The sequence below is a fragment of the Mustela erminea genome, chromosome 1 (genome assembly GCF_009829155.1).
Source record: "Mustela erminea isolate mMusErm1 chromosome 1, mMusErm1.Pri, whole genome shotgun sequence".
NCBI classification, from domain to species: domain Eukaryota; kingdom Metazoa; phylum Chordata; class Mammalia; order Carnivora; family Mustelidae; genus Mustela; species Mustela erminea.
Window position 1 is genome coordinate 101,941,781 of NC_045614.1, and position 17,657 is coordinate 101,959,437.

At 36.9% G+C, this 17,657-nt stretch overlaps 1 protein-coding gene across 1 annotated transcript in view; it reads right to left on the reverse strand.

Annotated features, from left to right (window-relative positions):
* OSBPL11 (oxysterol binding protein like 11) overlaps positions 1–17,657 on the reverse strand; it is a 98,139-nt gene that overhangs the window by 43,464 nt on the left and 37,018 nt on the right. Inside the window, exons 3-6 of the mRNA XM_032335886.1 lie at positions 9,267–9,442; positions 8,298–8,377; positions 6,559–6,735; positions 3,568–3,769 (exon numbers count right to left, since the gene is read on the reverse strand). Coding sequence (XP_032191777.1) covers positions 3,568–3,769; positions 6,559–6,735; positions 8,298–8,377; positions 9,267–9,442 — 635 coding nt within the window. The remainder of the gene's footprint in view (positions 1–3,567; positions 3,770–6,558; positions 6,736–8,297; positions 8,378–9,266; positions 9,443–17,657) is intronic.

Below are 17,657 nucleotides of genomic sequence, written 5' to 3' on the forward strand. Positions count from 1 at the left end.
TGTTCCATTTGATTTCAGAGGCTGATCTAGGTTTCACAGAAGCCTGATTATTACAGTACTACAATAAGGGATGCTCACACCACTACAGCAAAAATTACAAAGAATAGGTAATTTACTCGATCTATACTGAAATGCCAGACTTCAGTGCAGGAGTAAACTACTAAGCACCTACCAGGCTACCAGAGCCTCCTGCCCACTCAGGCCAGTCTCTCAGGAAATGCCCTGGGGAGGTTTAAGAGGCCAGTTTCAAAATTCCAAAGAAATGAAAATGTTTTGCTCCTACCTTAAAATGTTTAACTCTTACGAGATCTGTTTTGAGAGACTGCTCAATTGACTGGAAACCACAACACTCTTTATCAAACCGATCATCTGGTCTCTCAGGACCCCTCTAAATCAATGATCCTTGGATGACACACATTAAGACCTTATGGGACCGAGCACTAATTTAAACTTAGATTTCATTTCTTGTCATCTCCAAATTTCAGTGAAAAGGTAACTCAGTTTTTCTTTTCACAGTTATATTTTTATTCTCAAGTGACTGACAAATAAATTTCTACAGATCTAATTTGGAAAATGACCACTTATGTAAGAAACACCAATACCGGTTAATCAATTCCACCAAATATCCATGCTCTAAAACATAGTAACAAGGGAGAACAACTTTTACTTTAAACACTTCTATAGAGTTTAAGTCTACTGCATTTTTTAAACTAAAAAAATGCAAATTTATATTGTACATGTTTCACTAATCATGGAGCAATCATTTAAAAATATAATTGTGTATTAATCTACACAAATGAAACTTCTAAGAATTAAAACAATTATACACATTTAATTAATCAAGCATTAAGCATCTAGTATCTAGCACTGTGCTAGCTGATGTGCTTTGTAAAAATTAAGTAGCATCAACTGAAAACAAACTATCATTTTCCTGATAATATTATTATTATGAACACTAGAATTAAATCAAATTTCACAGCTCGAGGTAACTTATCCAATGTTCAACATAGGAGAAGAGTTAAGTAAACCAAAGAACTATCCTTCAAAGGAATGTAATGCAGCCAACAAAAACTCTATCAAAAGTAGGACACAAATTGGAAAATATTCTTGATATTACGTTAAAAAGTAGAAGATAGGGCGCCTGGGGGCTCAGTGGATTAAAGCCTCTGCCTTTGGCTCAGGTAATGATCTCAGGATCCTGGGATCGAGCCCTCATCAGGGGCTCTGCTCAGTGGGGAGCCTGCTTCCTCCTCTCTCTCTCTGCCTGCCTCTGCCTCCTTGTGATCTTTATCTGTCAAATAAATAAATAAAATCTTAAAAAGAAAGTATAAGATAAAAATATATATTTTCTAGTAACTATGGGGTAAAACAAACAAAAACTAAGAAGGAAAGAAAATCTGGTGGGGTATGTGTTAGTTAACAGTGGCAATTACTGGTTGGTAGGACAGTGCACGATTTCTTTCTTTTTGCAACTGTATAATCGTTCCTAAATTTTTTATGAGTGTGTGTTGCTTTAGTTTTTTAAGTAGGCTCCATGCCCAGATGGAGCCCAGTATGGAGCTTGAACTAACAACCCTGAGATTAAGACAGGAGCTGAGATCAAGAGTCAGACACTTAACCAGCTCAGCCACCCAGGCAGCCCAGGTGTATGCTTTTATGCTGGTCCATCTCTTCTGAACACTCTCTCCCCTCTCTCCACCCCTAAGCTTTTTGCAGCTTTTCAAGGCCTTTCCCAGACCTTTTTCAGAAGTATTGGTCCATTCATATATTCTCTCAAAGTATTTTGTTCCCATTGTAAACACCACTTTCCATATTACAGTTAAGTATTTACATGTTCATTCCAAAGTAGACTATGAGTTCCTTACGGGAAACATACATAGCTTACCTATAATTGACATTAAACATAGTTTATTAGCTTGAAATATTGATTTAGGTAGGCATACATGAGGATAGAAGCCATACTTTATCAACTCAGATCTGCCTATGGTACAGGTGCCTGGGTGGCTCAGTCCACTGAGGGTCCAACTCTTGCTTTTGGCTCAGATCAGGATCTCAGGGTCGTGAGATCAAGCCCCACGAGTCTGCTTGGGATTCTTTCCACCTCCCTCACCACTTGCACAAGTGCACACACTCTCTAAAATCAATCAATAAAATCTTAAAAAAAAAAAAAAAAAGATCTGACTACGATAAACTTTTTCCTGGGCAGAGGCTCAGTATCTTTCTAAAATTCCTTTCACAAGGGGAATTAATTGGGTAAGAGAACAATGAATTGTTGTGAACTATTAAAACAATGGGGATGGGGATACCTGGGTGGCTCAGTTTGTTAAGCGGTTGCTTTTGGCTCAGGTCGTGATCCCAGAGTCCTGGGATTGAGTCCTACATCTGGCTCCTGGCTCAGGAGAGAGCTTGCTTCTCCCTCGCACTCTGCCTGCTGCTCTCTGTGCTTGTACTCTCCCTCACTGTTAAATGAATAAATAAAACCTTAAAAAAATTCTTAAGAAACAAAAAACAATAGGGATGGGAGAATCGAGGAGATGTTAATATTAAAGGGTACAAACTTGCAAGTAGAAGATGAACAAATTCTGGAAATCTAATGCACACCATTGTGATATAGTCAACAATACTGTAATATACAGTCTCAAGTTGTTAAGAGACTAGATCCTAATATTCTTGCCATAAAAAAGTGATAATTATGTGATAAGACTGAGGTGTTAGCTTTGGTAATCATGTTGCAACATGTATATGTATGAAATCAACAGGCTGTACACCTTCAACTCACACAATATTGTGTCAACTGTATCTCAATGAAGAAAAGCAAGAGTTTATTCATCCCATTAAAAAGAAAAACTCAGGGTGCCTAGGTAGCTCAGTGGGTTAAAGCCTCTGCCTTCGGCTCAGGTCATGATCCCACAGTCCTGGGACTGAGCCCCGCATCGGGCTCTCTGCTCAGCAGGGAGCCTGCTTCCTCCTCTCTCTCTGCCTGCCTCTCTGCCTACTTGTGATCTCTGTCAAATAAATAAATAAAATCTCAAAAAAAAAAAAAAAAGAAAAACTCACACTTTGTCCTCACATGCAGTAACTTAATTTTCCCCAGTAGATTATTTTCAACAAATTTAAGTGCTCTCAAGTATTAACTGTATACCTTATTTTTCAAACTGAAAAGTGACTGACAGACTTGAATATCTCTGGCTCAATATGGATATAAAGAACAGTTGACTCAACCAAAAGTTAAGAAATGGTCCCAATATTTTTATTAAGGTCCACTGGATGAATCACGATGCAACCGATTTTAGCAGATTTTACTAGATGTAGATTTTGAGTTCAGTTTTCGACATGTAGAACTGAGGTCTCCAAATTCGATTATATTAAACATTAGGCCAAAAATCAGTTTAGATTTGAAAAAAGGCACAATAAGACTTTAACATTAACGTGATAATTAAAAATCAAGAGGCTCACTGTTTTTCTTTTTCTTCTTATTAAGATTTTTTAGGAGTTAGAATTACAACAAACACATCTTTCCATGCTTTGGCCCTTAATATTAAGTCTTACTTTTTATTTATGACTTACCTGAAGACAGTGAGCCCTTCTGATGTGATGCATGCTGCAACTGGAGAATATGAAAGCAGTCGTTTAAGCAGTTCATAGTTGCCATGGAAGTAGCTTTGAGCATTAAGAGATCCTGGTCCAAGGAACTAAGATGGCCAGAAGCAGGAAGGCATTCAATTCGCCTAATTAAGTCTCTCTGTTGTCCTTCAGCATGAGACATCATCTAAGGAAAACAACAGTTCCATGTGTCCTACTCATGATGTCTGTGTATCATGTATACATACAGTTTCCATTTTAATTACCATATTCAGCTTCTGAGCCATTTTTAGGATATATTAGGCTTAGAAATCTATTTTACATTTGGCTATTCTCAATGAGCACATTTAATAGTGCTTATCAATTGTGCAAAACATGGTAATCTTTGGCAGCTGTATTTTTTCTTCAGAAGCAACAAAGCTCAAAAGCCTTGACAAACTTTTATTAACAGTATACATTTGTACAAGTCATTAAAAACATTTTGGATCATCTTCAATAGCAGCATTAAATATTTCATTACAAAGTAAAATTAATTCCCAATCTGGGTTCTTAACCTCTTTCTTCTCAGCACCTCTGGTCAGGCTCAGTTTGAACCTACATTGAGAACACAATGGTTTTCCTGCTTTCTTTTCTCTAATCTAACTTTCTTGTCCCATTAGCCTGATCATGAAGCAAGTACTGGATATAAACTTTCAAGTTAAAAAGAGTTTAATACACTCTGCTTTGATCAAGAGCTCTGTCCACTTTTCCTAAGGGAGCAATAGAATAACAATGCTTGATAAGCAATTCAGTATTTTAAAATGAAAACTGAATTTATTATGATTAATTATTCAATTGTGAGCAGACAGTTCTCAGATCACCTATCTTTTAGATACTATTATAATCCACACAGAACCTCTATAATGGAGAGACTCTTTCAGCTTTCAGAGGCACTGTACCAGATGAATTTTAACACAGTTCATCAGTGGGCTAGTGAAAGAGAGACGCAAATATCCTACCAAACAAATCAAGTGTGTAGTACTTGAAATAGTCCCTGAAAACACATGTTATAGCATTGGATCAAACATTCACCTTTATCAGAAAAAAAAAAGGTTTCTAAATGAAAAGTGTGGATATAAAGATATCTATATGTACACATGTATGCATGCATATATGTGTGTGCTTTGTGTGTGTAAAGTATTTTGGATACAAATGTTAGGACTAACTTCCAATAATCCAAATTTGTGAATAGTACAACCACTCTTGACAACAGCTGGGCAGTATTCACTAGAGTTAAATATACAAAGTTAAATAATTTATAATCTATGACTGAACAATTACACCTTTAGATATGTAACCAACAGATGTGTGTTTAATTGCACCTGCCAACCTCTAGAGCGGAGACGGGGCTGGAGGATAAATTAATCACCAAAAGGCAATGATTCAGGCAATCATGCCTACCTAATGAAGCCTCCATAAAAACCCCAAAAGAAGAGGTTCAGAGCTTCTGGTTGGTGAACACTTGGGAGTACCAGGTGGGGGGTATAACCAGAAAGGGCATGGAAGCTCCATGCTTTCCCCCCACCACCCCAATGGGCCTTATGCAACTCTTACATCTGTCTGTTCCTGAGTTCTTTATAGCAGGTTGGTCAGAGGCACAGGTGACAACATCAACTTGCAATTTGTGTCTAAAATGGGGACAGTCTTGTGGCATCTGACGTGATCTCAGGCAGACAGTGTTGAAACTGAATTAAACTGCAGGACACGCAGCTGATGTCCACAGAGAAATAGAGAGTTGCTTGGCGGTGGGAAAACCCCAACAGTTGGTGACCAGATTAGAGAATTGTAGAGTGTTATAGCAGAGCAGAGACATAGGAGTGTTTTTCCTTTACAGAATGACTGTCAGCCACTGTAGATTATCAGACTTGGAGGTATGCGGTGACATCCCAAAAATAAAAAAAAACAAGCCTATCACTTCAAAAAAATCCGAGGGTATTCACTGCCAATTATAAAATCTGAGCTTTAAAATGAAAAGAACTTTGGAAAACCTTTATCTGTTACCGTAAGCTTGATTACTTCCCAATACTGAAAGCCTTTTCTAATGAGATTGATGAGGTCATTAATGAATGGGAATTTTCAAGGCTGCATGATAAAACAGATCAACATTGCAAGACAAGCCTAACTCTGGGAGATGATATTTTCCAATGACTAATGCATAGTGTTACAAAATCATGCATAGGTTAAAGATAAGTTTCAAGTGCAAGACAGACAATAGATTTTCATGTAATAGAACATGAAAAGTTCATGGATATATATCAGATTCCACACTACATCTAACATTTACAAAACTATTACTGTTAAGTTTTCATGCAGCACCAAAGAAGAATAACCACAATTATCTTAAAAGGCAATTAAAATATTCCTCTACTTTCCAATCACATACCTGTGTGGGGCTACTCACTACATAGGTATCTATTTGCTCTACCAAATTTAACTCAGGAATATTTAGGATCTAATAACTACAACCTTTATTAACTAGTATTTAGTACTCAGTTTGAAAAGAAACAGGGAAATGGTGAGATAAGGAAACATCGAAGATTTAACTATTCTATTTTTGTGTATGTTTGAAATTGTCTATATAAGTTTTTTTTTTTTTTTTTTTAAATTACTTGTTTGGCCACATAGTCTTCTCAACAGGCTTAAAAACCCTTTTGCTCATAAATGTTCCATCAAAAGAATCTGTACTTTTACTTGAGAAATGCAAGATACAGACTGAAAAATTAGAATGTACCAAGGAAACTTAGGACACCACAGAAAAGTAACTTAGGACATAACACATAACCAGGGAATCTCTGTGACTTGAAATTGTCTCAGCATAGTAAACAGAAAACACTTCAGGGCCCCAGAAGACACAAACAGGATTTCTAATTTTTTTGTGATAAAACCAAGCAAGTTAGATCATTTTGGCATTTTAATTTGACTTCAATTCATACTTACTTCTCTGACTTCCACAAGATGATCTGGAGGTAAGTTAGCTCTTTTGTTCACTGATTGTAGTTTGGAATGTCCAACATTAAAAAAAGAAATGGCATTTTGACTTGGTCTCCTCTGGGATATAGGAGAATTACCACTAGATGCAAGTGAAAAGCTTCGTGATTTCAGAGGAGGATTATTCTGTCAGACAAACAAAGAAAATCATTCGTTTTCCGAAATTCTGGCTAACCCTTACCTATTATATATATACTTTGGCCTACACATGAACAGTTTAAAAAAATGAATTAACCTCAGAATTGACTACAAGAACATTTCTGAAAAACGCTAAAATTTAAAACACTCCAAGTTTAAACATTTGACACATCCAACAGTAAAGTAGTAATTTATTTAGAAAACTGATTATAGGTTTGTGCTGTTGAGAATATTTTTTCACATTTTACAAATACTAGAAAAGTCTAACTTCAGATTTTTAAATACCGTGACTTAAGCAAAAAAATATTCAATAAAATACATTTTCTAATCTCACTGCAGGTATCTTTGGAACAAACTAGTACTTTCTGATCACTGCCAATGACTAAATTCTTGCAGCAAGAGTAAAGCTTTTGTGATTAACTTCCTGAAGACTGGGCAGCAGGCCTAAATCACAAACAATTTTTTAAAATTTACTTATGGGGAAAAAAACACAAGGGGGGGGAAAAAACGCCTCTTTTTAAAAGTCAAGCTATCACCTAGGTACACCAAAGTACAGAATCCTTCAACTATGCTGCCCAGGTATTAGTTTATAGGGATCTCTAACCTCAGATTTCAAGTATTGAGACCATCCTCTCCACCTTAAAAAATAAAAAACATTCCAAAGAGGATATGCAAATGATCACTAAGCATACTGAAAGATCCTCAACATTATTAGTCATTAGGGAAATGAAATCAAAACCACATATACCAGGATGCCTATTACAATTAAAAAGAAAAGGGCATCAGCAGGTACTGGTGAGAATGTGGCAAAACTGGAACCCTCATACACTGCTGGTAGGAATGTGAAATGGTTCGGTTACTCTGGAAGACAGTTTGGCAGCTCCCAAAAAAGTTAAACAAAGAACCACCAGATGACTCAGTAATTCCACTCCTAAATCTCCACCTCAGTGAAATCATGTGTTCACCCAAAAACCTAGACACAAATGTTATTCATAATAGCCACAAAATGGAAACAACCCAAATGTCCACCGACTGATGAATGGATAAACAACATGTGGTGTATCCATACAACAGAATATCATCTAACCAAAAAAAGGAATAAAATGATACATAAAATGACATGAATGAACAAAGTATTATGTGTCAATGGAAGACTAAAGAACAAGTAAAACTGGGTATCTAATAAAATTTGCTTTTAACTCTGAAAAAAACTATGAGAAGTGTAAAAAGCCAGACACAAAAAACCATTCTATGATTCTTTATATAAGAGACCCAGAATGGACAAACTCATAGAAAAGAAATAGAAAATGGATGGGTGTTTGCCAGGGGCTTGGAAAGGCGAGTATGCCAGTGACTGCTCACAGATACGGGTGTTTTGGAGGGTGATGAAAATGTTCTGGAACTCGAGAGTTGTGACTGTTGCACAATCTTCTGAATAGATTAACAACAGAATTGACACTTTACAGTATATGAACAGTCTTGCAATTTAATAATATTAAAAAAATTATTTTCCCTTTTCATGCTTTAATATCATAAACGAATCCACATACCTTTCCAATAGCTTCAGTGTGATGCTGTGTACATATCTGAAGTCTGCTAACCCAATGTTGTCGCTCTTTAGCATCTGTGGCTAATAAAGAGAATCTAAAAGTTACTCACTTTTATATTTATTTTTGAAATTAACTGTGTACAGCATGAGAACAGATAACTAAAAACCAGGGATTGGCCCTACTCTTCCTAGAGCAAATGTCCCCAGTAGAGGGAGGGAGGAAAAAGGCCAAGCACCAATTCTGTTAAGTAACACAGTAGCTGAATATGGATATTTCAGAAGAAGGATATATTACATGAAGCAAGACAGGAAGATAAGACTTGACAAATCCTAAGTTTCTCATAAAAAATATGCTCTTACTTACCGACTGAGCCACCCAGGCGTCCCTAAAAATATGCTCTTACTTAAAGAAATAACCTTTATTAAGTATTTAATGTGTACTCCGTATTTTCAGATCTCTTGTAGCATGCTCAGTTAGGATTACCATTATATTTTATGCACGTTAATTAAATTAAAAAACACAAATTAAATTTACCTAAGCAAAAGTTATACTTTTAAAATGAATGTGAACATTTTAATAAATCCCAGCTATGTGTATTAGTTACTAGAAACTTCAAAGGGGGCATGCAAACCAAATCAAGAAAAGGGGTAAAATACAAATCCATGGCAGACATAAAAAATACCATTTAAACAAGCTATGTTTTTTAGATTTTTCACTAATCAGGGCTTATCTACACAAATATTTTACAGGGGCCAATTGTAAACAGTTGTTCTCTGTACTACTTGAGAAAAGTTATTTATTAAAACAGATTTCATAAATTCATAAGCAATTCTAAGATTTTGAATATCACATGTACATCACTGATGATAGTATTTTCTATTTCCAAAACTCACATGAAAGCAGGGAAGTACATCAACTTCTCAAGGAAAGAAGAAAATCACACTATTAATTCTCATATCTTGATCGTACCTCTGAGTTTATACTGTTCCCCACTGGCAGCATTTACAGTGAAGGTGTGAGAGTCCTCGTCACTAGGTGATATTACAGCTCCTGCAAGCTGCAAAGTACCTCTGGGTTTTTGATTTCTAGACTGTTCATTCACAAAGTACTCCAATAACCCAGCTTCATTGTTTAAAACAAAAAACCTGTAATGATTCAAAAAAGAAAGTCATAATTTTTAAACATTCCCGCTCGCCAAACTAAAGCAAACTAAATATCAATCACCATACTTTGGAGTTTTTGCTATTAAAAAAATAAAATTCACAGGGTGCCTAGGTGGCTTAGTCTGTTAAGCGTCTGACTTTTGATTTTGGCTCAGGTCATGATCTCAGGGTGGTGAGATCTTCTCTTCCTCTTCTTCCACCACTATCCTCTCCCTCTCAAATAAATAAATTTCAAAAGCTGTTCAAGAACTTGGACCCTGATTTGAGGAATTTGAGAGGCAGAGTGGGGGTTGGGGGGTAGGGAAGGAAAAATGAAACAAGATGGAATCAGGAGGGAGACAAACCAGAAGAGACTCTTAATCTCACAAAACAAACTGAGGGTTTCAGTTTGTTTGGGGACTGAACAAACTGGGGGAGGAGTTGGGGTTAGGGAGAGGGTAGTTGAGTTATGGACATTGGGGAGGGTATGTGCTGTGGTGAGTGCTGTGTAGTATGTAAGCCTGACGATTCACAGACCTGTACCCCTGTACCCCTGTACCCCTGGGGCTAATAATACATTATATGTTAATTTTTAAAAAAGAAGAAGAACTTGGAAACATGAGGTTGAATTTCCTAGGAGTTGAAAACCTGAATGAATTTAATAAATGACATAAAACCTTCAGCTGAAGGAGAGGCACTTAATGGGATGAGGCATACCACATAATGCAAAAAGGAAACAAAGAATATCCTCTCAGAGGAAGATTTCTCTCCAGAATTCATTAACAGGGAAGGTAAATTGCCCAAAGACAAATTTTATTTAAAATTCACTGGAAACAAATCAAAACATGAACTCTGAGGATAACTAAATAAGAAATAAATCTGATTTAAGATTTAGTCAGTGAAATATACAATGAGAATAATGTCAAGGTAGAAAGGTTTGGTGAATGTATCACTAAATAGGTCACAACTAAAGATTACTTATCCTGTTTAAAAATGTAAAAGCTGCAACTGGAGATGAAGAAACATAAGGAACTTGAAACTAAATGACGAAATACTGATATACTTTGGAAAAGAATTTGATGTTATGATTTGGTTTCAGATTAATTACTTTATTCAGATTCCAATTTAAGTAATTCAATAGTTTTTTTTTTTAATCTAAAAAGTTTCGATTTAAAAAAATTAATGTTTGAGTTTGGAGCAATTTGGCATTCTATGTTACTGAGTTCTACAACACTAGACCATAAGATAAGAGTTCAAGGTCCTAGAAGATACTGTCTTTTTTTTTTTTTTAAACAGATTTTTTTTTTTTAAGATTTTATTTATTTATTTGATAGACAGAGATCACAAGAGAGAGAGAAGAAAGCAGGCTCCCTGCTGACCAGAGAGCCCAATGTGGGGCTCGATCCCAGGATCCTGGAATCATGACCTGAGCTGAAGGCAGAGGTTTTAACCCACTGAACCACCCAGGTGCTCCTAGAAGATACTGTCTTAAGCAACAGCCAACCATATCATATCAAACTGGGAGAAAATGAAATCAGCCTTTTCTTCAAGGGAAAAAAAAAAAAAAAAAAACAAGAAAGCAAAATTTTAAAGTGGTTACCTGAAGAGGGAGATGCAAAAGCAAAGAACTATTGTTTTTCTTGTTCATCTTTAAGCACGCTTCTGACTTTTAAAATTATGTTCATATATTTTAATTTTCAAAATTAGCATTTTTCAGAGATTTTAAACTTTCATTTCATTAATTACTAGAAGAGTTATACACCTTTTTCACATGTTTAATGACCACCCATCGTTCTATTTCATGAACTGCTCATCACATTTTGCCCATTAATAGGGTCATCTTTATTTTCCAAAATATTTGAAGAGATTATTTGAATTAACACAAGATAGTCACCGAAATCATCTTCAGTTTCTAAAACATAAACATAAAACACAAAATGGACATACAAATCTGCTATGGTCTGACTGTGTGCCCTGCAAATTCATTATGTTGAAATCCTAACCCCTAAGGTAACAGTATTAAGAGACAGGGCCTTTGGGAGGTGAGATGATTAGGTCATGAGGGCAGACCCTCAGGAATGAGATTAGTGCCTTTATAAGAGAAACCCAAGAGCTCTTCCTTGACCCTTCTGCTATGTTCTCACACAAGAAGTCTATGATAGGAAGAGGACCCTTACCTAACAACACTGGCACCATGCTCTTGAACTTCCAACCTCCAAAACTGTGAGAAATGTTTATTAGCCACCCAATCTGTATTATTTTGTTATAGCAGCCCTAATGGACTAAGAAATGAATCTACTACAAAAAATTCGTCAAATAAACAGAAAAACAAACAAAAGGTGGGTTAGTAAGAAAGCAATTTTGTCAAGATACTAAAAACCACTGAGTTGTACACTTTAAGTGGGCAAATTGTATGGACTGTGCATTGTATTTCAATAAAGCTGTTAAGAAAAAGAACAAACAAACAAAAATGGAAGGAAGGAAGGAAGGAATCTCTTTGCACTGTTCTAAATCTGAGTATAATTCATTTCAAACAGACAAAGGAAAATGATCTCTTGAAAATAGTCAAAGAAAATTTAGACAAACACTATGTTTAGAAATCTCAAGTTTGGTGTGAACACGTATTTCTTATCCCAAAAGCATTTCCACAAATTTATAATATAGGAGGCAAGCACTTAAATATACAGAAATATGGTGAGGACAGATTGGTGAAGTCATAGAAATAACCAATAACTGAAGAGCATGGTGTCTACAGTTAATAACACTGTATTGCACATTTGAAAATGGCTGAGAGTAGACCTTGAAAGTTCTCATCACAAGAAAAAAATTTTGAAATTACATATGATGACAGATGTTAGCTAGACTTATTGTGGTGATCACTTCATAATCTGTTGTCAATTATACCTCATTAAAAAAAAATGAGCCAATAACTGATCATCTTTTTCCCCCCCAAGAATATTTATTTATTTATTTATTTATTTATTTATTTATTTGACAGAGAGAAAGCAAGAGAGGGAAGACAAGCAGGGGCAGTGGGAGAGGGAGAAGCAGGCTTCCCACTGCAGGGAGCCTGATGTGATGATCGATCCCAGGACCCTAGGATCATGACCTGAAGGCAGATGCTTAACGACTGACTCACCCAAGTGTCCCGATCATCTTTTTAATACCAAGATGAAACCATGGGTCCAATGCAATAAGAGAGCACTTTGGGCTATCTTTCATTATTCACGGATTAATATTCTTTCTTTATCCCTTTTATGGAGAGAAATTTTACAAAACATATAGTTTGGAGATAGAAAGACAACCCACATAGTGAGGAAACTTAACAAAGCCCTTTTGCTCAGAAGGGTAGTAAACTCTTGATGGAAACATTCTGAGCAAGTTGGCCTAGCTAATAAACAAAGAAAATGTAGAAACGCAGGTTAAATGTTAACAGGGAAACAAGATTCATCATGAACCTTCTTCATATGCAGAAAATTCAGCTAAGTTGTTAAAAGAAAATGCTATTAAAATTGGCAAATAATTTTTTATTTTATGCAATTTCAAAATAACAAAGACTGGGGCGCCTGGGTGGCTCAGTGGGTTAAGCCTCTGCCTTCGGCTCAGGTCATGATCTCAGTGTCCTGGGATTGAGCCCCACATCGCAGCATCGTAGCAGCCATAGGGCTTTCTGCTCAGCGGGGAGCCTGCTTGCCCCTCTCTCTCTGCCTGCTGCTCTGCCTACTTGTGATCTGTTAAATAAATAAATAAAATCATTAAAAAAAATAACAAAGACTGTCAATTTGGAGAAATGACTAATCTTTGAAATAATCTACAATTTAAAGTGAAATATCATCAAAATGCAACTTTAATCTAAAAATATTTTGACTTAGAAATCTATGTTAAAATGACAAAAATAAACTTGAGAAGTCTATATATGCCAGATGGGAAGTAATCTCACCCTCAGGAATTAGAAGTTAAAGTGGCAGGAAGTAGGTTCAGGAGAGGGTCTTCCTCTTCTGTACTTTCCTAGCCTACCACATTCCAGAGCAAGTAGTTATTTATAGAGTATGCCCACAGTGGATTTCTCCAAGCTGCTACAAGTTGACCTTAGTCAAAACAGAAATGGATTGGAAGGAAAGGGTCTTGAATATGCCACAGGTGCAGTGCTTCTGTTAAGCTACACCGCAGCACATGGACAAGAGTGGCTAGGCATGCCAAAGAAACTGAGCAACTAAGCCTAGGGACGTTAAACAGTCTTAACCTATCTGTTCACCTTTGATCAGTGTACATGTTTCATGCTGAGGACTCAGTTATCTCTGCTGTACCACAGGACCTCCAGCCCAGCTGACATAAAGTAAAAATGGAAAATGGGAAGGGTTTTTTTTTTAGGTGGGGCTACAGTTGGGCTCCTGGGTGGCTTAGTCAGTTAAGTGTGCGACTCTTGGTTTTAGGTCAGGTCATGTTCTCGGGGTTGTGGGATCCAGTCCCACCCTGGGCTCTGCACTCCCCAAAGTCAGCTTGAGATCCTCTGCCCTTCCCCCAACTCACACATGTGTGCTCTCTTTCTCAAATAAATAAAATCTTTAACAAAATAATAAGAAAGTGGGCTTACAGCAAACTGACAAGGTGAGACCTCTCTCTCTGATGGGTTAAGTCTAAAAAGTTCTGTGCTCTCTCAGTAGCAAACATGGACGAGTTTACAAGCACTGTCTAGAGCGGCTGAAAACTGGTCTCTTATATATCCGGAGGGATCATGTCCGGAGAGCCAGCACCCCTCCCTATCCTAGAATATTTGCTTGGATCTGCTAACTCCAGACAATCAATGGCCAATGTATCTTTTTTTTTTTTTTTTAAAGATTGTATTTATTTATTTGACAGAGGTCACGAGTAGGCAGAGAGGCAGGCAGAGAGAGAGGGGGAAGCAGGCTTCCCTCCTAGCAGAGAGCCTGATGCAGGGCTCAATCCCAGGACCCTGAGATCATGACCTGAGCCGAAGGCAGAGGCCCAACCCACTGGGCCACACAGGCGCCCCCCAATGTATCTTTTTGGCGGGCTTCCTCATGCAATAATAAACACCTGCCATTTCTTCCCATGGTCTCAAGTTGCTGCTCACCTGAAATGACATCTTGAAATTACACTAAATTTGTACGTTTGTATATATATTTTTTAAAGATTTTATTTATTTATTTGAGAGAGTGAGAGAGAGAGCATGAAAGAGGAGAGGGTCAGAGGGAGAAGCAGACATCCCACTGAGCAGGTAGTCCAATGCGGGACTTGATGCCCAAGATTCCAGCATCATGACCTGAGCCAAAGGCAGGCGCTTAACCAACTGAGCCACCCAGGCACCCATGTTTATGTATTTTTGGAGTTTTCTTACTCTGTTCCCCTTCTGACAGTTTCTCAGTATTATTCAATATGATATAAACAACAGTTGTTGAATATTGGGGGGGAAAGCTAACCTATCTTCTTTTAAGAAAGAGAACAAAAAATAGTGCTAAAACCAAAGTGAAATTACAATTTTAAAAATTAGTATTCTGGGGGTACCTGCCTGGCTCAGTTGTTAAGGATCTGCCTTCGGCTCAGGTCATGATCCCAGGGTCCTAGGATCGAGCCCCACATTGGGCTCCCTGCTCAGTGGGGAGCCTGCTTCCCCCTCTCTACTCACCCTGCTTGTATTCCCTCTTTCATAGTCTCTCTGTGTCAAATAAATGAATAAAATCTTTTTTTTTTTTTTACATTTTTTTAAAAAATTAACTTTCTGGGGGCATCTGGATGGCTTAGTCAGTTAAGTGTCCGACTCTTGGTTTCAGCTTAGGTCATGATCTCAGGGTCATGAGATCAAGCCCTATGATGGGCTCTGTGCTCAGTGGGGAGTCTGTTTGAGATTCTTTCTCCCTCTCCCTCTGCTCACACTGTTTCTTTAAAATAAATAAAATATTTTTAAAATTAATATTCTGTATGACATTTGAATATATAAGCCTTCAAAAAATTTCAAAAACCTAAAGTGAAAAATACAACATGAGAAGACTCCCTTGACTTGGCTTTTTTTTTAAAATATTAAAGATGGGACCCTTGGAGAACTGCCCTTTTAACTTCAATAGGGATTCCCTTCTAAGTCTTCATATTCCCCTCTAAGTCTTCATGCCATATGATCTCTAACTTTCCATGTATCATTCTTATTTAGATTACCTAATGTCACTTCCAACTAAACACAACCCAAACTGCCCTCTCTGTTAAACAATCACCTATTCATCAGTGCTTCTCTTATTCTTTTAAAGTCTGAAAATCATTCTTTTGTAAATTATGTCTCATTTTCAAGTTGTTTAAGGTCGGAAAGCAAATTCAGCTCCCATTATTTTATTGTGGCCAAAAGCAGAAGCATCCAAATGACATGTGAACAAGAAGCAGCATGATAATAATGTAAAACCATAGACTTTGGAGTTAAAACTGTTTAGGTTCAAATTCCAGTATTACCATTTAAAAAAAAATTTAAAACCAACAGTGAGATACCACATCACACCTATTAGGAAGGTTATTATTAAAAAACAAACAAACAAACAAACAAACAAAAAACAGAAAATAACAAGTGTTGGTAAGGATGTGGAAAAAATTGGAACCCTTGTGAACCGCTGGTAAGAATGTAAAATTAGTAGCCACGATGGAAAATGATATGGAATTCCCCAAAAAATTAGACACAGAATTACCATATGATCCAGTAATTCCACTTCTGGGTATATACACAAAAGACATGAAAGCTGAGACTTGAACAAGTATTTGTATTGCAATATTCACAGCAGAATTATTAGCAGCTAAAAGGTCGAAGCAACCCAAGCATCCACTGACAGATGAACAGATAAAGAAAATGTGGTACACACATGCAATAGAATACCAAAATCTTAAACAAACAAACGAAAAAGAGTATTAGTCAGCCTGAGAAAGGAAGGAAACTCTGACACATGCTACAACATGGATGAACCTTAAAGACAGGATGCTCAGTAAAATAAGCCAGGCACAAAAGAACAAATACTGTATGATTTCACTTACAGGGGGTACCAAGAGTAGTCTAAGCATAGACACAGAAAGCAGAATACTGGCTGCCAAGGGCTTTGGAGAAGGAGAAATGAGAGTTATTATTTAATGGTAACGTTTCACTTGAGAAGATGCAAAAAGTACTGTGGGAAGATAGTGTTGATGGCTGCACAGCAATGTATGCATTTAATGTCACTAAACTGAACACTTATACGTGGTTAAATGATAAATTTGTGTATATTTTGCCACAATAAAAGAAAATGAAAGTTTAATCCCCCTGCACCACAACTACCAATTTCTACCCTGGCTTTGCTCCTTACTGCCTGCCTGTGTGACCTTGGACTGGTTATTTAAACTCTTCAAGGTCCCAGAGAAGTTTGAGAATCCTGCACAAAATGGGCCCCTAAACACAAATTTGTTTGCTGACTCCAAACCAACCTAAAAGCTTAATCACTACAAGTATTTTTAAAAGCCCAACGCAGGTAAACAAGTACCTATAAACCTAGTATATAAGTAACTTTTGTCTATTGTCAACACTTTGATAAAATGTTGGGGAAACTGGACAGCTACACATGAAAGAATGAAACTAGATCACTTTCTTCACCATATACAAAAATAAACTCAAAATGGATTAAATGCTTAACTCTAAGACCCGTAACCATAAAACTCCTAGAAAAAAAACATAAGCAGTAAGCTCTCTGACACTGACCTTAGCAATATTATTTTGGATGTCTCCTCAGGCAAGGAGAAAAAAAGCAAAAATAAACAACTGGGACTAGAACAAACAAAAAAGCTTTTGCATAGCAAAAGAAGCCATCAATAAAATGAAAGAGCAACCTACTAAATGGGAGGAGATATTTGCAAATGATATATCCAATAAGGGGTCCAATACCAAAATCTTATCCATCTAAAATATATAAAGAATTCATAAAATCCAATATAAACAAAACAACCAACCCACTTAAAATGTGAGCAGACAACCTGAATAGAAATTTCTCTGAAAAAGACATATAGGGGCGCCTGGGTAGCACAGTCAAGGTTAAGCCTTCAGCTTAGGTCATAATCCCAGCCAGGGTCCTGGGATCGAGCCCCAAATCAGGCTCCCTGCTCAGCAGGAAGCCTGCTTCTTTCTCCTTCTCCCACTCCTCCTGCTTCCATTCCCTCTCTTGCTCTCTCATTCTCTGTCAAATAAATAAATATAATCTAA